The 23,299-nt window shown below is 41.8% G+C and overlaps 1 protein-coding gene across 1 annotated transcript; it reads left to right on the forward strand.

Moving 5' to 3' along the window:
- Positions 8,542 to 11,481, forward strand: LOC8071853 (ER lumen protein-retaining receptor). The gene is made up of 6 exons (XM_002449410.2): positions 8,542 to 8,850; positions 9,773 to 10,038; positions 10,349 to 10,464; positions 10,740 to 10,813; positions 10,972 to 11,035; positions 11,127 to 11,481. Exons 1-6 carry the CDS (start codon positions 8,760 to 8,762, stop codon positions 11,161 to 11,163), a joined length of 648 nt encoding a protein of 215 aa, XP_002449455.1. The 5' UTR covers positions 8,542 to 8,759; the 3' UTR covers positions 11,164 to 11,481.

Below are 23,299 nucleotides of genomic sequence, written 5' to 3' on the forward strand. Positions count from 1 at the left end.
GGTATAATTGAAAGATCTCAGGGATCAAGCTATAGGGCATATTGTGCCTTTATCGTGATTTTTTTCGGATTGAGCAACGTCCTCCATCCTCAATATTGCTTGTTCGCTGAGTTCTTTCCGTCATACTTTGTGTCACCTTGTTGCGCTACGTCTAGACACGTCTTAGCCAGCAATTGTGATTTGTCCCTTAGATACTTATTGAACTTAGCTAACTCTATATTCGAATATTGCTAATCCTTGCTACTTATATTGTGTCTGTCCAAAGCTCCACATATACTTCTGTCAGCACAAGTTCATCTTGCAACTATTTACCATGCTCAACAACAGATTGCTTTGTCAATTTGGTTTAGCTCCATTTTGGCTTTAGTAAGAACACTTGTAAGACAGTGGTAAGCCGCTTCTAATTTTACATTCCACTTTCACCACCACCACCATTTGGTTCCAGTTGATAGGGAAAATACTTTGGTTTGTCTTTTTCTATTTTCTAACAATGGCATGATCTCCAACGGATTTCAATGATTATGTGTCCAAGGGTGAACTTATAGCGTTCATCACTGAACAACGCAATCTTATGAACGAGCTGACGCGCAATGTGAACAATCTGGTCACCCATATTGAACAGATTGAGCAACGCCCTCCATCTCATCGTGATGACGATGAAGATGCTGATGGAGATGGAGATCTATCTGATCATGAAGATATGGATGCTGACGGTGATGCACGTAACCATCGCCGCTACAACTTCAATCATCGTGGTATGGGAGGTAATAATCATGGTAATAATGATCCTTTTGCTAAAATTAAATTTAGTCTACCTCCTTTTGCTAGTAATGTTGTTTCTGAGGCATATTTAGATTGAGAACTTGTTGTTCAACAAAAATTTGATTCTCATAATATTTCTGCTGAGCATAGATTCAAACTTGCTACTATTGAGTTTACTAGTTTGCTTTGTTTTGGTGGAGTGATCTTTGCAATGCTAATAATGCTGTTGTTGTGCCTCAAACTTGGAATGCTTTAAAACAATGTAAGAAATCTCGTTTTGTTCCTCCTTATTATCAACGTGATTTACGTCTTAAACTGCAAACTTTAAAACAAGAAGATAAAGGTGTAGAAGCATACTATCCAGAATTGCTTATTGGTTTAGCACGTTGTGGTGTAAATGAAGATGATGCTAATGCTAGTGCTAGATTCTTTGGTGGTTTAAATTATGATATCCATAACATTTTAGATTACAACGAATGGCGTAATTTTTTCCAATTGTATCATCTTACTATTAAGGCAGAACATGAAGTACAGGGACGCAAGCAACACTAGTCTTTTAGCTCTAACAATGAGAGAAATTTTCAGCAACGTTCTGAGCCGGAGACGCCCAAGATTTGTCTTGCACCCCAGCCATCTACACTTGTATTTTCTTCTGGGGTAAGTAAATTGTCTAATGTGCAGCCCCCACAGCTAAAGAAAGGTGCCACTCTAGGTGCTTCCACTAGCTCCTCCTCGTCCAGCGCTAAAATCATTTGCCATCGATGCAAAGGCATGGGACATGTCATGAAGGATTGCCCCAGTCATCGCGGTTTCATTGCTACCGAGGATGGATATGTAAGTGCTAGTGATGTGGAAGATAATTTAGCCCTTGCTGCTAACATTATTGTAGATTCCATCAAGGGCAATTAGGACACAGAGGCCATCACCATTGACTCCGTGGCAGCCTCTGCGGGCTATCCTAGCCTTCTTGTGCAGCGTGTGTTTAGTTCGCGTGTGGGACATGAAGAAGAGAAGCAGATCCAGCACCACAATTTGTTCCATATGTATCTCATTGTGCAGGGTTGTCGTGTTCTCACCATCATTGATAGCGGAAGTCGTAACAACTTGGTGAGTTTAGATTTGGTTGAGAAGCTTGGCTTAACCACACGACAATATTTGTATCCATATAAGCTTTAATGGTTCAATAATAGTAGTAAGACTAAGGTACCTGTGGGGGTATAAACCCGACCCTCATGGGTCGACATGGGCCACACCATCAGATGTGCCCCGGTCCACAAGATGAAGACGTGCGGCGCACCATGCTGGTCGGCGTGCACCGCAAGGCTACAAGATATTGTACCAAATAGGATATTTTGCTTATAACTCTGTCCCTTCACAGTATATAAGGAGGGGCAGGTGTCTCCTAGAGGACAGATCAACTCAAGTCAAGACAACTCAATTCAATTCAAGACACAGCAATAAAATTAGACACAGGACGTAGGTATTATGCCCACATGGTGGCTCAACCTAGATAAAATCCTTGTCTGTGTCTTGTGTCACCGTTAAGTTCGTAGCTTGCGCACCTATCTGCCGATAAACTACTACCGTGGGTATACCCCAAGGTAGACTGACGACCAGCTTTCGTGAAAGTGGCGCGCCAGGTAGGAGGTCTGCGTACAGCTTCCTAGACGAACAAGATGGCCATCATCCCCAACTCCGCGGCCATGGCGGGCGGCATCACGTTCATCGTCGACCAGACCACTGGCTTCAACAGCTTCACCGCCATGACCATGGAGGAGGCGCAGATCCGATCTGCACCTATCGCTTCTTCATCAACGTCGGCCGCGGCTCCAACCACGCTGGCTATGGCTCCAACCACTCCAACAACATCTACGACCACGCCAACAACATGTTACCTACTTCCCTGCTACAAAGGGTGGCAGATCGACAACATCGATCTACTCGGGCTATCGACTAAGTTGTTTAGCCTGCTTGCTCTGACCACCTGCCATGTCACAATAATGATCGCCGTGAAGAACGGCACTACGACAACCGCAACAACCTTCATGACAACATGTTACAAAGCTTAAGGACCAGACAATTTTGTTGCCACCGAACAGACATTTGTCCAAAGATAAGTGCACTTTAAATATTTTATTTATTTTTGGCATAATATTTTTAACATTATTATCCTTTAAAACAACTTTTTGGTTAGCCAAACTAGTTTTTTCTCCTACACGAGCTTTCCAGAGCCGGTACTGTCTCCAACTCCTCCCTACACGTGCACGAGATCCACCCTCTGCGTTTCGGGTGGTCGGCGCTAGCTCTCTAGCGTGGCTGACAATCCTATGCGTGCCTAGGTTCCGCACCTCATGCTGATTGTTGGCTAGACTAGAGCTGGTACAAGCTCTAGGATGAATTAACTACTCGTGCTAATTTTAATATAACAAAAAATCTAAAACTTATCTCAGTGCTGATTTTTTTATCTAAAGTTTATTTATACATCATATTTTACCTATTCTCTATATTTATTTTTCAAGAGTTTGGCCAAGTCAACAAGCTACGCTCGGGGACTCGTCGACTATTTTCTACGCTGTGCTCGGAGACTGCTCCGACCACCGAGCATGTTTACATTCCCAACCACGCTCGGAGACTTGTCGATTAGTCTCTACGTTGTGCTCGAAGACTGTGCCGACCACCGAGCACGTTTACGTTCCCAACCATCCTCGCGGACTGGTCGACCAGTCTCTATGCGGTGCTTGGGAACTATGCTGACCACCGAGCATGATTACATTTCCTACCGTGCTCGGGCACTCATCAATCACTCCCGACGCTGTGCTCGGGACTTGCTTTGATTACTTTCTAGCCACAGCTTGGGGACTGGTCTTCTCAGTTACATACGAATTGGACTCATATACAACTGAGGAGCAATTTTAATTTTTTTAGACCTTGCTACAAGGCTCATGCTTCGCCTTTTAACAAGCTCGGGGACTACATCTGTATGATGCATCTAGTGATGCATGTTAGTATCAGAAACTTTAAGATGATTTTTCTTTTTAGACCCTGACACTACGTGCCTATGTCACCTACTACTAGACTCGAGGACTAGTGGGCACACTTTACCTTACGGTAAATATGCTTGCTTTTTTGAAGCCTATATTTTTCCAGAAAAGTAAAGTGGGCACACTTCATCAGGAAAGAAATCTTTTTTCTTAAGAGCACCATGCATTATTCGAACAACCTGCTTCTTCGGTGTCGATTTTGATCAACTGTCAACTGTTCGGGCGACTTTCCTACTGGTCAAAGACATCAAGCCTCACTGGTCGAAGAAGATCAAGACGGCGTGTTACATCACAATACATGGTGCACGAGGACTAGCTGTGGGGGTATAAACCCCTATACCCTCATGGGTCGACATGGGCCGCACCATCAGAAGGTGGCTCGACCCACAAGATGAAGACGTGCGGCGCACCACGCTGGTCGACGTGCACCGCAAGGCTACAAGATATTGTATCAAATAGGATATTTTGTTTGTAACTCTGTCCCTTCATAGTATATAAGGAGGGGGTAGGGGTCCCCTAGAGGACAGATCAACTCAAGTCAAGACAACTCAATTCAATTCAACACACAGCAATACAATCAGACGCAGGACGTAAGTATTACGCCCACACGGTGGCCGAACCTGGATAAAATTCTTGTCTGTGTCTTGCGTCACCGTCAAGTTCGTAGCTTGCGCACCTGTATACCAATAAACTACTACCATGGGTATACCCTAAGGTAGACTGCTGACCAGCTTTTGTCGACAGTAACTAAATCAGCCCGCATTAATTTCTTTACAGGTTGTTGTCATAATACTGTTGATTTTGATGTTGTGCCTATGCAAGCTTGTTCAATTTTGTTAGGACGTCCATAAGAATTTGATAATGATACTTACATTATGGTAGAACTAATACGTACACTTTCATGCATAAGAACAAGGACAAAACTATAACTATAAAACTATATATAACCAAAATTATAAAAAGAATTTTTCTTGCTTCATAAAAGGACAAAACTAATTTTTAAAATATTGTTGAGCTTATCAACCGAATCTACCATTCATTTAGCAGTATTTTTCTCTCATAATAAATCAGAAGACTTTTTTCTGTGTGCCATTTGTGCCACTATAAAGTTAAAGCGGACCTGTGTGCTATGACACTTTTTTTTTATCCTACAAGCCATTCCGTCTATATTTAACGTTAACGGTGGCTAACGGAGTTACAAAATGACTTAAATGCTCTCAGAGTAGAGAAGCTGAGATAAAATTTTGTTTCCCCTATGCCAGTCTTTTGATAACTTGGTAAGTGTTCTGACACCAAATTAATTATCATTGAGTAATCTTGAACATAATAATTAAATTAGTATTTCAATTATTTTTAATATTTTTTAGTTTTTGAATATTTGATATGTATACATGTGCATGTGTGTATGTTGGTATGTCTCCACTATAATACGTCTTACGTCATACTTTCTTGTTTTATTCTTAATATTCCATCCAATCAGAACACTAGTTTCTGAACTAAACTCACATGACTTTTTTTCTCATCGCGTTCGTCTAGATAGTGCACGGAATCACGCCGGAATCGAATCACCACGCCCTAGTTGTCACGCTAGGCACATGCCCCACGCCCACGAGCCAGGGGCGTTGTAGGGGCAGGGCAGCACGTGCGTACAGTGCAACACAAACGACAAATAAATCCCGGCAAGGTATGCATGGGCAAGGTAAGGTGATGCTAATGATGAGGTTCAGGACCGATCTTCCGAGAGATAATTGGTAAATTTAATTTATGGAGAACTCGACGTTGGTGATCTGACTTCAAATCAACACGATTCGAACCCTGCAACCGTTACACCACTGCTCCGTTGGTTATCAACCAAGCACAACTTGATTAACCTCGCCAAGAAGGTTGTTCCTGCAAGCAAATCCAAGAACACAAGCAGGAAGATATCTACCATAATAACAAGAACGTGCTAAAGAACACAACCAATGGATATAGTTCAACATGCTAAAGAGATTAACAATAAACCTCACATAAACATAGATAGCCCTAATACGAATAAGTTACATGGAGGTACTTTACTTGCTACAACTTCTGCTACTGCTGCGTAATGTGATAATCCAGATGCACCATATTATACTATGCTTTGTCAACCTATTATGTCTTATGCATTGTCTGCTCTCACTAACATTTTATAGCAGTTCGTTGATGGAGAAGAGTCGAGGACGACTCCAATTATAGAAGGAGGGGATGATGAGGACCTCACCAAGATAGAGTCGAGGACGACTCCCATTCAAGAAAGGGAGGATGATGAGGACATCGCCATGCTGGACACATTGACACCATCGTCTTTTCCAAGTTGTAATTCATCTCCAACTCAGCTACTACGTCACTCTCGAATTCAGCAGATACATCGTCAGTGTTTTGATCATAACTTCTTCATACGACATCGAAACAGGGTGATCTTGAACTCGTTAGAAAGGGAACAATGACGCCGTCATTGTGGATCTGGTCCTAGCTCTAGAGTAGCCGTGGATTAATCTATGTGACCACGAAAAGATACTGTGTCACCTATTTTGGGCCAACTTGGCCATATATTGAGTTCGAGCCTTAAGCCTAAGTTGTGGGTGCCTCCCTCTAGTCGCCTCCAATCCTAGGACATCTCTCTTTTATATTCCACGCAGCCGCTGCTGTTAGACTTAGGTTTTGTTTAGAGTTTAGTTTTTCATTGACAAACTGAATCGTTCATTGTAACTGTGGTGACAAATCCTTTTACAATGATCCAGGGCCCCATTCTTGATCTCCTCCACTGTGTCGATTAGTCCTTTGGAACTGAGTTCTTGATAATTGCGTCATTCATATTTGCAATTTTAGAATGCGTGTTTTTATCTTCTTGCTTGTGTTCTTGGATTTGCTTGCAGGAACAACCTTCTTGGCGAGGTTAATCAAGTTGTGCTTGGTTGATAACCAACGGAGCAGTGGTGTAACGGTTGCAGGGTTCGAATCGTGTTGATTTGAAGTCAGATCACCAACGTCGAGTTCTCCATAAATTAAATTTACCAATTATCTCTCGGAAGATCGGTCCTGAACCTCATCATTAGCATCACCTTACCTTGCCCATGCATACCTTGCCGAGATTTATTTGTCGTTTGTGTTGCACTGTACGCACGTGCTGCCCTGCCCCTACAACGCCCCTGGCTCGTGGGCGTGGGGCATGTGCCTAGCGCGACAACTAGGGCGTGGTGATTCGATTCCGGCGTGATTCCGTGCACTATCTAGACGAACGCGATGAGAAAAAAAGTCATGTGAGTTTAGTTCAGAAACTAGTGTTCTGATTGGATGGAATATTAAGAATAAAACAAGAAAGTATGACGTAAGACGTATTATAGTGGAGACATACCAACATACACACATGCACATGTATACATATCAAATATTCAAAAACTAAAAAATATTAAAAATAATTGAAATACTAATTTAATTATTATGTTCAAGATTACTCAATGATAATTAATTTGGTGTCAGAACACATACCAAGTTATCAAAAGACTGGCATAGGGGAAACAAAATTTTATCTCAGCTTCTCTACTCTGAGAGCATTTAAGTCATTTTGTAACTCCGTTAGCCACCGTTAACGTTAAATATAGACGGAATGGCTTGTAGGATAAAAAAAAAGTGTCATAGCACACAGGTCCGCTTTAACTTTATAGTGGCACAAATGGCACACAGAAAAAAGTCTTCTGATTTATTATGAGAGAAAAATACTGCTAAATGAATGGTAGATTCAGTTGATAAGCTCAATAATATTTTAAAAATTAGTTTTGTCCTTTTATGAAGCAAGAAAAATTCTTTTTATAATTTTGGTTATATATAGTTTTATAGTTATAGGTTTTACCAAATGATTGGATGCTTCGTGTTCTAGAGTAACAAAAGCTGTATTGGATTGACACACTAAGTTGTATATAGCTTGTTGGCAAGTCTGCTGAAATTCAAGACTCTAGTAAAAAAATGAGGCTTTTACATATATACCATTATAAAAGTTGGTAATTACATACAAGCCATTTCTATCAAATTTGATTCTAACGGTGTCAAACCGTGAGTGTGAAAAGTCAAAAATACCCTCAAGGCTGAATATGTAATTAATTTTTTTAGCATCTTAATGACCTCAAATGAAAAAACAGAAAACTACAAAGTTGTACGCCTCGACAATATCTGTAGTTTTATATAAAAAAAAATTTTCATTAAATTTCATACAGAAAATATATGATTTGATATGATTAAGATGTCTTAGAAAAAAAATATTTTTTTATACATAATCAAATAAAGATATTTTTTATATAAATATTGTAGATCTCGACGAGATCTACGACTTTATAGTTTTGAATTTTTTCATTTGAGATTGTTAAGATGCTAAAAAAATAATTAGATATTTAGACTTGAGGATATTTTTGACATTTTATACCTGTAGTTTAATACCGTTACAGTCAAATCTAATGGAAGTGGCATAGATGGTAAAAGAGTTTGGATCAGTAGCATGTGAGAGATTAATTTTTTTAATAATTTATAGATAATTATCAATTTTTATAATAGCATATATGTAAAAGCTAAAAAAAGTTATAGTAGGACATCCGAAGGGCAGCTGATGTTCTAGTGAGTTCCAATGGCGCGCCGCCACCTCAGCCACGCCACGTATTTCCCTCGCTTGCCCACGGCCGTCTCGGCGTCTCCGACCCGCCACGCTCTATTGCACCAACTGACATCCTGGGCACCCGGGCCCAGTAGCCAGTCTGCGTCGACCCGACCTTCTTTTCATTCCCGTCTGGGTCCGTTCCGTCTCCGCCACCGGGACCACGACGCTCTAGGGAACACAGCCACTCGCCGACGAGCCCCCGGCGCGCGCGCGAGCGAGGAGGAGAGGAGGACCTTTCGTTCGTGAAAAGGACCGGAGGGCGGAGGGAAGGCGAAGGAGGGGGATCAGAGATGAACGTGTTCCGGCTTGCGGGGGACATGACCCACCTCCTCAGCGTGGTGGTGCTGCTCCTCAAGATCCACACCATCAAGTCGTGCGCAGGTACGCCCTTCTCTTCCTCTCTTCGCTCCACTGGGATCAGGGCTAGGAACCTTAAACGAATTGCGCTGCCAGTGCCATTTCTCCGGATTTTAGTGATCGGGTCTTCTGGGACCGCACCGGAGATCTCGATCTCGAGGGGAGCAGGTGGCTGTGGCGGTGTACGCAATGCAGCGTTCGCACTGCGTGCCTCCCGCTGATCCCATCTTTCCCCCATTGTTAACGGAGCAAGGATTTTGTCGTGTAGGTAGGAAACGAGGAAATGTAATGAGGGGAAGACCTTGCGGCTTCTCTTCTCAAATTTGAGGAGGCTCATCCGTTAGGCTGCAGGTTACTGGTCCTCAATCCTCATATGCAATCTGCAGCTAACTGTGTTCACTGCTCTGCTATCTATGTTAGATCTTCGGTTATGTGCCATAGTTTTTTTGCCCTTCAATGTCCATCACGTATAGCTTGACTTAGAATTGTCTGCAAACAAGGAGAGAAAGACTACCTTTTAACTATTTCATTGCTAACTAGTACTGTGGCTATGCATATAGCGCTTTGAGGCTGAAAATTTCTGTGGATTGTGACACCGTGAAACTTAATAGAGAAACACATATCCATCTTTTGGTCCTCAATGCTCATAGTTATAGGGTGTACCATAATGCCGATGCTCAGGGGAGCAGAGTTTTAACCATATTAGGAAGAATGTTGTTGTATGCCCTGTATCATTTCTAAAGTGATTATGCAAGGCTCAAATAGTGCCTATTTCACCGACCTGTTTGGGCATGCCTCTCCTAGTCAGTATAAACTTGACGCCAATCCATTATATGTAATCGGCTACTCTAGTAATTATTACCTAACATCATGTTAATGTTTAGCAAAGCTTCTATTGCTATATGGTTTGATGGGTCTCTATGATTCACATGACACTTTCTTGCAGGCATATCTCTGAAGACGCAGGAGCTGTATGCACTTGTTTTTGCAGCCCGGTATCTGGACCTGTTTGTTCATTTTGTGTCTCTGTACAACACTGTCATGAAGCTGGTCTTCTTGGCAAGTTCTTTCTCGATAGTTTGGTACATGAAGCGGCATAAGATTGTGCGGAGGACCTATGACAAGGATCATGACACCTTTCGCCATTACGTTTTAGTGTTGCCTTGTCTTCTTCTAGCTCTCCTTATTAATGAGAAGTTTACTTTTAGAGAGGTCAGTGTTTTTATCTTCCTATCTTCCACACTTCAAGCTAATTGCTTACACAAATCTAGTGGCTATTCAAGTCTGTCAGCCCAATTACCATTCTAGAGTATGTACTGACATTTGATCTTTGGTTGCCTAATTGGAGCCATTGTTTTTAGATGTGATGGAATTCTGCTTGCATTCAATGTTGTTAATTTTCTCCTTCCTTTTTTTTAAGGAAATAGGAGGAGCAAGCCACTCCTGATTAGTATATAATGTTGTTGGAATTTCACTTCTGAAATTGTGCAGTTCTGATTGTTTTTGTCATTTTCCGGAGCAGGTGATGTGGGCATTCTCCATTTATTTGGAAGCTGTTGCGATATTTCCACAGCTTGTTTTGCTACAGCGGACAAGGAATATTGACAACCTGACTGGCCAATATGTCTTCTTCTTGGGGTAAGATCTATATATGGCGTTTACTGAAAATGCATAAAAACAAAAAATGTTTTTTTCCTAGAAACAATGCACATGACTGTTCAACAAAAGTTTTGTATGAACAATATTTGATTGGCATTGCCTATACAGTGAATAGGCAACATGGATGAATTTCTTATTCTGCCTTCTGATATTCGATATATCATGCTAGGATCAGTCTTATCCTTTTGGGCCTTAATTTGTCTTCTTTACTTTATACGCTATTCCTAAAGCAGATTCACTTGGTTATGATGCAGTGCCTACCGCGTGCTTTATATCCTTAACTGGATTTACCGATACTTCAGTGAGCCCCATTTTGTCCACTGGATAAGTATGAATTCCTTGTGCCATCCATTTTTATTCCTTGAATGTGCAGGGCAGCTGCACATCATTTCATTAAATAAGATGTGACATCCATTTGCACTCCCCATTATGGTGGATGTAACCATTATTCATGCAGCCATTTTCTTTGTGTTTTTCTCAACCCAGGTTGGGTGGCAGGAATAGTGCAAACTCTGTTGTATGCTGACTTCTTCTATTATTACATAATGAGGTAACTATAAGTTCCTTTGGCTAACCTAGTTATCTCTTTTTTAAATACAAATGTTCCTTTCGTTGAAAATGTTCTCCAAACAATGGTGCAGCTGGAAGAACAATGTGAAGCTAGAGCTGCCAGCTTAAGGTTGCTGCTCCTGTCCAAGATAGAGTAGGGTAATACTCGGTAATACATCAGATAGGCAGACCCCATACACAGCATGAGCATCGCTAAAGCCCACTGGGTTATGAAATGCATTTTGGTTCCATGGCATGTATCGCCTTGTATCTTTCTGAAGAAGTCAGGCTCACATTGTAACTTTTTACAATAAGCTGCGTAAGATCAGCACCAGAAAGGTTGTGAATTGTGATCGTCTTTACAGATTTTCGTGCTGATGTAACCCTTTCGGCAAGTGATTCTCATATACAATATAATCTCAGACTGGAATCAGTAATTATTTGGAATCCTTGGTGGTCGGGCATCTGAAAACAAAAGCTCAAGTATAAGGTGTGATAGATTGGTTACACTAGACTAAGCCTCCATTATATTAGGACAAAATCTAAGCTAGTATAATCTCATTGGTTTTTGTATACATGCATTTTCCAATACCATCAAATCTTGCTTACTAGTTAATCCAAGAAAATATTCATTACATCTTCGTTAGAATTGTGAAAACCCCTAAGAAAAACATACCAAGGGGTTCTCAAAACATTTGAAATGATGCATATCCATAGTGCATTTACAGATGTACATTCTCACAAAAGTTAGACATGCAAACTCATTTTGTAAATTTCAAATAAAATTAATAAAATTCTGGTACATATGAATCTATATGCACCCATTTTTTTATTTTCATATATTTTTTTAAATGCGACATAATCTCAATTTTGTGACAATGTACTATATAAAGTGGATCTGTATTGTTTCAAGCTACTCAGAAACTCTTAATTATGTTTTTATAGGGTTTTCACAATTCTATCGAAGATGTATGCAACCTTATTGTGTTATGAGGAATGTGCAAGCCTCCATGGAGGCCTTGACGGGTAACCAAACACAAGTAAATTCCATTGCACGAGTTTAGATGCGTTCTAAGAGCAACTCCAATAAATTAACTAAAAATATATTACAAATTTTTTGATTTAGCCGTTCTCTAAAATGACCCTCCCCTAAAAAACTCAACTAATCTAACAGCCTCTCTAAATATTTCCACTTAGCTTTATTAGATCCATCATATTGCTTAGGAGTTTCTTTGCTGTTGTGCACTTCACGACCTAGGCATATCAAACAAGTTCCATGCTTCGTGCCCTCATATGACTAGCTGCCTAGGCTCCAATCCACCATGCCACCTGGTTGTCTAGCTGATAGAAAAGGCATCGAAGTCATCTGGGGCATGTTTGGTAACTTATATGTGGGCGTCGCGTGTTTGGTAACTTGTATGTGGGCGTCCTAGTCTTAAGGTCTGTCCCAGGCCAGCCAAGGCCCGACCCAAGGTGACCAACCCGTTGCTTGGTTACCTAAAGACAAGCCCATAAAAAGAGTTTCTGTTTAGTTCTTAGTTGGGAGGCAGGTTAAAGCCCAACTACCACCAACTACCAAACTGAGATTATGTTTGGCATGCAAAGTGGCAACCCGGCTATCAGCATAGAAGAAAGCAACAGACCAGTGAACACAAATGTTTTTGAACATCTAATTCAGTTCCAATGCAATAACTACAGTCGCTAATAGGCCTTAGACATCATTAATTCATCAGTTTGTACCACAAGTAAGTCTATGCATTGACAAGATCAAATACGACAGCAAGAATAGAGAATAGGTACCAGCAATAGAAATCCGACAAAGGAGATGAACAAGTTACAATCATAGAGTACGAAAACAACAACACATGGACCTAGCTAATTAACTTGTCAAGGTTGTCTAGTAGAAGAGCAACTGCCTGACTCCCCATGAACAAAAGATGTTGTCATCATCGGCCCAGTTCCAGTTAACAGGTCTTAAGAGGGGCAACACTTGTGTCAACTCTTCTTGGCCACCATCCACATTGCAAACAACAAAAGAACGAGTGAAAGGATAGCTTGGTGGAATAGCTATCCTTTCACTTATTCTTCCAACCAGATTCCTTACCATCAGCTGGTGGAATAGCTTGCATAGCATCAACATGTGGCACATAAGGGAGGGGCAGGGGTTGTGCTGGTCCCACTAGAACATGAAAAATCTCCCATTGCTGCCTAATAAGCTGCAACAGTCTGCTCATATGGTGCATACTTCTTGTGCACAGAATTTCTTGCCCCAAGGACATGTTTACTGCACTGAAAGGATCTAAACAATGCCTATAGGGGGGGTGAATAGACGTATCCAAAAGTTCTACACAAAAACTCAAAATCACTTTATCAGCAATTGTCAGAACTTATGGCAGTTTGGGTCAGAACCTATGACATCATCAGAAGTTCCGGCACAAACTATCAGAAGTTCTAACGCCTACGGGGAATGAACTACAAGTGCTCAAATGAACTATGTAAGATCGATAACTTACAACACCACTTCCTAGTGGTAAGGCGAGGATGTTTGACCACTTTCTTGATGGTGAGAGTTCTCTAAATCGTAGATCAGGGCCAAACCCTAGGAATGAGATTGGGAAAGAGACAAGTAAATACAAGTAATACAAGCAAATAACAACAACAACAAGCACGTGGGACACAAAGATTTGTCCTGAGGTTCGGCAACCCCACAAAGGAGTTCCTACATCCTCGTTGTTGAGGTGGCCACTAAGGTCAAAGTCTCTTTCACCTCCTTTCCTCTCTCTAAGTAACCACAAAGGTCACTTGAGATTTCCACTACAAAAATGAGGGTAATACAAACTTCCAAGGCTCTTCCACAAGATGAAAGCTCTTGGATGATGCCTGTTGATAGTCACTATTGCTCATTTTTAACCATAGACTATTACTTGATATGACATGATATGAGTCACAAAGCATAGTTGTAGGGTTTGAATCATTAGTTTTAGTGAATCTATGTTTTACACGGGTCAAACTGGAAAAGTACCAAAATCACCAAATAAAAGAATCTTAAGTGAAGAATCAGAACACACCATTACGGAGAGCTCATCGGGATGATCAAGACAAGCATATCATTTACCATATTTGGAGCACTAGAGAGAAAGTCCTCGATAGATATGACTCGAAAGGCTCTAGAAGACCCTAGAACTATCATCATCGCATGACCAGGGACTAAACCGACAAGATTCCACAGCTCCGTGAAATAATCTTTTTCCAAGGATTTATCCTAAAGATAGGAAAGGAAAGAATCCATCCACGGTACGACTCATTGCATAAACAGATCAGAAAGTGGTACTAGAAGGACGTGGAAGACACCAGAAGGCACGGGAACAAAGCGGAGGCTCGACGGCTACTAGGTGGGGCCGGCTAGCCCCACATGCTAGGCTGGCCGGCCTAGGTGGGTCCACATGTCATCCCCCTTCGCGTGACGGTTTCCAACCAACCTCTACAATGCATCTTGACCATTGTTTCAAGTTGGTTTGATCCAAGGGCTGCGGTTCATCCCACCGGACTATATAAGCAAAGGCAGACTCCTCTCAGGGGTATCTCCTTCATTAGCTACATATAGAGTAGAAATTAGGGTTTCATCAAGTACAGAAGTAGAGGTCCCTCTAGATCTTATAGTTCATCTTCTAGTTCTAGTTCTAGTTCTAATTCATCTAGTTGAAGTTGTCTAGTTCATCTTCTAGTTCTAGTTCATCTAGTTGAAGTTGTCTAGTTTATCTAGTTGTAAACTAGAGATCAGGAAGAGAGAAAAGGAGTGGAGCTGAGGAGCTGGATCTGTCGGATCTTCTTTGACATTGTACTACTACAACATCTGGTTCATCTTAAGCAATCTTGCGGTTCTTCATTCTTTATTTCTAAGTATTTATTTAATTTTAGTTCTTGCTTTAATATATTTACTGGATCTTCGCTTGTCGATGAATGATGGTTAGCAGTCTACCTAGGGATATACCCAAGGTACTAGATTGTCAGTAGACAGGTGCGCAAGCTACGAACTAGATGATAACGCAAGACACATACAAGGTTTTTATCTAGGTTTGGCCACCGTGAAGGCGTAATACCTACGTCTTGCGTCTAATTATATTGATATGAGGTGTAATGAATTGAGTCAAGGGGGTCTCTTACCCTACCTTATATAGTCCAGGGGACAAGATTACAAATCTAGAAACTAATCCTAGTCAGTTACAATTGCCATAGACAGTTTGATATCAATTCCTAATCTAACCAACCAAGATCTTGCTTGATCTCCACGTCTGCCTTCCTTGCGTAGAACTACAAGTAGATCGATCAAGCCACGAATCAGTCTCGTAATGGGCCAATTCTCTCGACCCAAGTCTAGCTGTAAGGGTATAGGGGTTTATACCCCCACAACTAGTCCTCGAGCACTATGTATTATGATGTGACACGCCATCTTGAGCTTCTTCAATTAGTGAGATTTGACGTCTCCGATCAGCAGGAAAATCCTGAGCAGTTACGACAGTATTTCAACCAGCTCGGAAGATAGTCGACCACCCTTGACATCGAAGAAGCATGTTGTCCGAATAATGCATGGTGCTCTTTGAGAAAAAAGATTTCTTTCCTGGTGAAGTGTGTCCACTTTCATTTTCTAAAAATTGTAGACTTTTAAAAGCAAACATGAGCACGTTCGCTTGTTTTATTAGCTGTACTTTTTCTGCCAGCCAATAGTGTTTTTCTTTCACGATAAATCAGCTAATAGTATTTTAGCCATGGCTTTTCAGACCAGCGATGCATCATATCGATGTAGTCTCTGAGCTTGCTGGAAGGAAAAGAATGAGCCTTGTATCAAGGTCTAATAATTAAAATTGCCCCTCAGTTGTATATGAGTCTAATTCATATGTAACCAAGAAGAGCAGTTGCCAAGTGCACCGTAGGAATTAGTCCATGAGTCCCCAAGCATGATTAGGAAAGCAACCATGCTTGGTGGTTGGACCATCCCTGAGCACAGCGCAAGAACTGGTCCAAGTGTCCCCGAGTGTGGTTAGGAATGTAACGTGCTCGGTGATTGGAGCAGTCCCCAAGTACAGCGTAGGAACTGGTCTACGAGTCCACGAGCATGGTTAGGAATACAACCATGCTCAGTAATCAGAGCAGTCCCCAAGTACAACGTAGGAACTGATCCATAGGTCCCCGAGCATGATTAGGAATGTAACAGTGCTTGGTGGTTGGAGCAGTCCCCGAACGTAAAGATTCCTCCTAAGAACTTACAGCAAAAGGATTCCTAGTGTAGTGAACACATCATTGACATCACGTTGTTCCAACTTCAAACTGTAGTCCGTCTTCTTTAAATATGTCAGACTGCACAGCCCATCAGCAGCATAAAAAGATGAGTACATGAAAAATGGGTCCTTCCACACAAGAACTAAAATAAGCTAGGGCCCACACAACTAGTGAAGAAACAGAACCACCTGCAAGTTTATCAGGACAATATTGGAAATCGAACCGACATTCCGGCGGAAAGGATGCACATTTCCCTAGATTTTTGGGAAGTGGGAGAGGTGGTTGCTGTGAAATAAATATCCCTTTGAAGGATAGCAGCCAATCTTCACCAAGCCGGTTGCCATTCTCGCCCAACACATCGTCTTTCTCCTCAAGCCGTAAGCCACTTGAGTAAGATCCAAACATCCAACAGCAAAAACCAAATGGCCAGAGGCGACTCGAAGAAGAGGTCAGAGATGATGGTGAAGGAATGGTGGAAGTCCAAGTCCACCACACAGTCCATCAACGAACTCGTCAATATGGAGGTGCTACACAACCAAGAACTCAGCGACTGGAGAGCGCCGGTGGGAGAAAGCTTCCTTGACCTGAGACCCGATGAGATCGTAGTATTCGAAGATTTCTTTAGAAGGGGTTTTCGGGTTCTGGTGCATCCATTTCTTCAAGGATTGCTTCTTTACTATGAGATTGGGATCTGCAACCTGCATCCCAACTCGATTCTCCTTATCGCCACCTTTATCCATCTCCATGAAGCTTTTGTGGGGATAGAACCACACTTCGACCTTTTTCATTATCTTTTTTGCGTGAGGAAGAAGGGGAGCCAAGGGGGATCCAAGATTGCTATTGGAGTATATCTCAATCTCAGAGACGAGATGAAAACCCACTATCTCAACTACCCCTGGAATACCTCCTTGTCAGAGTGGTACAAAAAATGGGTCTATATCCGTGAGGAGCCAAATAGTGCCACCTTTTGTGATGTCGGGTACCAGCCAGAGAAGAGAGTGAGCTGGACCGATAGACTAGAGTATGATGGGTCGGTCAAGGAGCTGATGAACAATTGATGGTTGTTAACCATCAAATTTATATGTCAACTAAGGAGAAGAAAGGAGATAAAAACTGAACATCACCATAGACTTAGGGTTTTCACTGACAATTTCCATGAGTTTTGGTGAATGTCTGTTTTTGTAGGGGTTATTAGAAAATAAATAAAAGAGGCCCACATGTCAGATTTACATAGAGAGAAGACCGCATTGGTAACTCAAGAATACTCTAGAAGACTCACGAAGACAGCACCCAGAGCTAGGCCCACCTGTCATTGGACAAGGGCGGGTGCCCAAGCCCTAGGGGTGGCCGCCTAGAGATCTCCACCAATCAGGTGCAACCTCGTGGATCCTATCTCCACCGCCTTTGCGGAGTAATCTTGGCCATCAATCAAGGTCGATTTGATCCAAGGGCTGTGGTGCTTCCTAGGGGGCTATAAATACAACCCTGACCCCCATGGAGGAGAGCTCAGATATGAGAGAATAAGAAAAACAAGATTATTATTATTCTCATATAAGAATTAGAGGTAGCCATTAGAGCCAAGGATTAGAGATCTCTCCACTAGAGAATTAGATTAGCTAGTCCTAATCTTTATATTCTACATAGGATTAGACTAGATAGAGAAAGAGTCGGACGCCTATGCTCAGAATTTCTAGATCTTCATCATCAAAGATTGGTATTATCTTTTATCTTTATTTTGATTTTATTCTAAATATCATTATGCTTCTATTTATTATGTTCCTTGTTTATTCTAGTTCTACATTTGATATGGTTATGATTGATAATGAGTTTATGTAGATGTTTGCAAAGCGCTTAGCTCTCTTCGCGGGAGGGTTAGGTGATCTATGTCATGTAAGCATGGTGCTTAGATGTCGTTTATCTGCAATTACACCCTATTGGCCGAGTCACGTGGTAGATCATGGAAGTGACTGTTCTATTGAGTCCTCTGTATTCCATTCCCGTTGGTAGGACAGGTAGAACCGCAGTTGCGTAGGAAGTCCAGCTCTGTCTTGGCTTTTTATAGGAATGTTCCTTATATATAAATGAAGAGTATTTTATGCTATATATGATAGTGTAGTATTAGGATAGATGAATGACTTGATAAATTATAACTACTTAGGATTTTCTATCTCTTGAACTAATCAGATGTCTACCTACTTTTAAGCTGAGTAGTTTATATCTAATCTTTGTGTGATTTACTTCCTGGGGTTTTATACTTTATATCATTTATCTATCATGGTTTATCCTCCTGCCAAGTATGTGACTATGTAACCTAATCACTCATAAGTAGTCATGTTTTGCAAGTTTATCTCATTGTTTAAGTCCTTAGTTCTTTCCCTTGACACTACAATAAAAAATCTTTTGCGAGGCATTTTGCAAAAGGCCTCGGAGGTGGACAAGATGTTCAACCACCGCGGTAAATGCCTCGAATTAACCAAGGCGAGGATTTTGTATTAACCAAGGCGGTTATCAGTAACCACCTCGATTAATTGATTTACTAAGGCGGGCAAACTAGAATGCCTCCCTCGGTAAATATAGATTAACCGAGGCAGTAAATCTAACACAATCGTCTCAGTAAATCATTTACTGAGGCGGTTCGTTGTAATACAACCGCCTCAGTAAATTAGGCCTAGCCCAATAGCCCAATATTGTTTTGATATATAAACAAATCAAAAACCCTACCAGACTCATCTCCTCACTCCACTCAGCCATTGCCGCACAATGCCCCTGTCCTCTCCCCGGCTCTTCCCCTCCACTCGCAGCCCCCACGCGCGCCCCCTTCCCTCCCAGACATGCGCGCCCCCTTCCCACCATCACATGCGCGCCCCTTCCATCCTAGACGATGATGCTCCTCCCCACGCCTAGGATGTCCATGATGCGTGCCCATTCCTCAATGTGCGTGCCCCTTCCCTCTCTTCCCCACGCCTAGGATATCCATGACGCCCCCCTGAAAGGTCCAAATGGCTAGAGGGGGGGGGTTAATAGCCTATTTAAAATTTCTACAAACTTCACTAAGCAAGTGAGTTAGTAAAACAAATGGCGAAGCAATTCTAGCACTAGCTCAACTAAGCTATGCAAGCCACCTATACAAACTAGTACAAGGCTAAACACTAAAGCACAACAACAAGAGAAGGCTAGTTACACTCCTAAACAAGAAGACTAAACTAAACTAGCTTAACAACTAGCAAGGAATACAAGAAAGTAAAGGAGAGGAGAGTGATTGTTATACCAATGTTGTAAAGTAGAGATATATCCAACCAATCACTCACAATCACAAGAGAATCCTCGGCAAGAGATGACACAAGATTTTTACCGAGCTTCACTTGCTTCTCGGCAAGCTAGTCCTCGTTGTGGCGATACACCAACTTGATGGATCACAAGCTAATTGGCAATCCAAAGCCAAACCCTCAGCGGGTGCCGCACATCCACTCACAAGATGGGGATCCTCTAAGCCTCGAGCAATCCACTAGAGTAACCAATTTGTGATCTCTCGCGGGGAAGGCTCAAGAACCCCTCACAAATCACTTGGTGAGGCTCGAAACAATCTCCAATCACGAGCTCAACACCACCGCTGCTCCAACCCATCTAGGGCGTCAGGAAACACCCAAGAGTAACAAGAAATCCGTAGCAAACTCAAGAATCAAGTGCCACTAAATGCAACTCTCAAAGCAATGCACTTGAATCTCACTCAATCTCACTAGGATTAGCAATCAAGCAAAGAGATGAGTGGAGGGAGTGTTCTCTAGCTCAATGTATGTCTCAAGTAATCAAATGTGCAAGAGTTGAGCTTCCAAAGCTGGCCACCCTCTATTTATTAGCCCTCTCAAGGAACTAGCCGTTGGCCACTTTCACTGGGCTGAAAACGGGGGCACCGGATGCTACCAAGTGAGCACCGGACGCTCGACCCCCTACGTCCGGTGCACTGGGGTTGGCCAGATGTCCTTCTTAAATCTCGCGTGTCAGTCTCTAATGGCTACCTACAAAACACCGGACGCTCTGCAGGTCCACACCGGACGCGTCCGGTGCACACCGGACTAAAACTCACGGAGGTATGCAAACTTTCGGGGTCACCGGACACTGAGCACCAGACCGTCCGGTGCTCACCGGACTCATACCCATAGAGGTTCACAAAACACCCGCACACCGGATGCTGAGCACCACACTCACTCCGGTGCGTCCGGTGCACTCTGCTACACCCGACAATACACCGGACGCTAAAGGCCAGCGTCCGGTGCCTCCACGCAGTGCGTCCGGTCTCGCGACTTCTCCAAAATTCCCATCGGCGTAATAGAAAATATACACTTATTTTTCTCAAAAGCGCCGAGCTTGCTCGGCGGGAGGGAGAGAGGAACCCACACCCCTCTCAACCCTAGGAACTCCACCTCCTTTGCAAATGTGCTAACACCAACAAGTGTCCACCACCAAAGTGCATGTGTGTTAGCTTTTCACAAACATTTTCACCAAAGGAGTTAAGTTAGCACTTTACTAGATCCTAATGCATATGCTCAAGATATGGACCTAGTAGCACTTGATTCGAGAGATGACCGTGATTTCCTCTCTTGATAGTCGGCTATCTATCCTAAACATAGTCAATCACTTCTCTACTCATCTTAGACCGACAAAAGTAAAACCCTTTGTTTATACCTTTGCCTTGATAACTTTGCTCCTCATCTATCACCATGATCTTCACTTCATGCTTTATCCCTTTGTGATATGTGGCCACCTTTCCATGCCACCATGAACCTTCATCACATTTGTTGCTATGCCTAACTCAAATCACTTAAACACAAAGCATTAGCAACTTCGTGTCATTAATTACCAAAACCAAGTTTGGTTCAAGTTTACACATATGCATGAATTGGAATTTTGGGAGATTTATTACTACCAAAATGATGCTAAGGTATATAGAATGGACCTTTGAAGCATGATACCAATCGGAGTAGCCAATATACCATCCTTAGCACCAATGTTGCTAGACATTCATCAAAAACTCAAGATACCTCGTGAGATCACATTATATGTCTAGATACCACATGAAATAAAATTCTATGCTAGAATTCAAAGCATCATTCAAGTTCTATTTCTAGCAAGCACCAATCATACAAGAGTAGTATATTTAAGCTTGCAATGCAACACCTCATTATGTTAGTGCACATTCAAATTCAACAAATGGTTCATGAGCTTGCTCCCCCTACTTGTGTTCTCAAGTTTTAAAGGTGTTTTCTCTCCCTATCTTTGTTTCTCTTCCCCTTTTTGACTTTATCTTTGTTTCTCTCCCCCTTTGTCATCAATGACCACAAAGGTTCAAATTTTAGTGAGAATTAAGTCAATCAATGTGACGGTCAAATTATGGTTCAATCTAGATCACTTGCCTAAAACATGTAATTCGGCTTGATCAAAGGACAAGCTTTTTCACACCTCATAAAGTATAAGGGTTATCTTGACCATGTTGAATTACACATCATAAGCTCATATTCTAGATTCAACACTAGGCTTCCAAGCTCACAACCATGTCATATGCTACCACTAGATCAAACAACCATAGAAACATTAGTGGTACCATACATACATCAAATCCTTTTGATTTTCATGAATGAGCCTATTGTCATGCAAACATGTCTATATGTTCTAATCATGTCCTTAGCAAGTATGAATGCTATGTCAACCAACTTTACCTTGCTTTGTTGGAGGAGAGTTATGTCATATATAAATGTGAGGGGTGCACTTATCTCAAGTTGGAGAAGTCAAGTATGTTCAGTTCATTCCTCAACTTGCAAAATCTCTTCTCATCAAGTGGCTTTGTGAAGATGTCGGCTAGTTGATCTTCGGTGCCAATGCTTTCAATGCTAATATCACCCTTTTGTTGATGGTCTCTTATGAAATGGTGCCTTATGTCAATGTGCTTGGTTCTTGAATGTTCAACCGGATTTTGTGTCATCTTGATTGCACTCTCATTGTCACATAGCAAAGGCACATTCTTGAATTTGATTCCAAAGTCATTCAAGGTAGCTTTCATCCAAAGTAATTGAGCACAACAACTACCAACACTAATGTACTCGGCCTCGGCGGTTGATAGTGCAACACTATTTTGTTTCTTTGATGACCATGAAACTAGAGACCATCCTAGCAATTGACAAGTGACACTTGTGCTCATTCTATCAATCTTGCATCCACCATAGTCGGAGTCCGAATATCCAATTAACTCAAAGTTAGACCCCTTGGGATACCATAGTCCAACATCATGAGTGCCTTTGAGATACCTTAATATTCTTTTTGGTTGCCTTCAAGTGACTTTCTCTAGGTGAAGCTTGGTATCTTGCACATGCACACACTAAACATTACATCCGGCCTTGATGCAGTGACATAGAGCAAACTTCCAATCATGGACCGATATAGCTTTTGATCTACCATGTTGCCACTTGCATCACTACCTAATTGATCATTTGAGCCCATAGGTGTGCTCATTGGTTTAGCTTCTGGCAACCCAAACTTCTTGATTATGTCCTTGATATACTTTCCTTGACTTACAAAAGTGCCATTCTTCATTTGCTTGATTTGAAGACCAAGGAAGTAACTAAGCTCTCCAATCATGGACATCTCAAACTCATTTGCCATCATTCTTCCAAACTCTTCACAAAAATCTTGATTGGTTGATCCAAAGATGATATCATCAACATAGATTTGCAACACAAACAAGTCCTTGCCTAGCTTCTTGGTGAAGAGGGTAGTGTCAACCTTTCCCATCTTGAACCCTTTAGAGAGAATAAAATATCTCAATCTCTCATACCATGCTCTAGGTGCTTGCTTCAAACCATACAATGCCTTTTTGAGCTTGTAAACATGGTTGGGTTTCTTGTCATCTTCAAAACCGGGAGGTTGTTCAACATAAACCAACTCATTGATGTATCCATTGAGAAATGCACTCTTCACATCCATTTGATAGAGCTTG

This window comes from Sorghum bicolor, chromosome 5 (assembly GCF_000003195.3).
Source record: "Sorghum bicolor cultivar BTx623 chromosome 5, Sorghum_bicolor_NCBIv3, whole genome shotgun sequence".
Classification (NCBI taxonomy): domain Eukaryota; kingdom Viridiplantae; phylum Streptophyta; class Magnoliopsida; order Poales; family Poaceae; genus Sorghum; species Sorghum bicolor.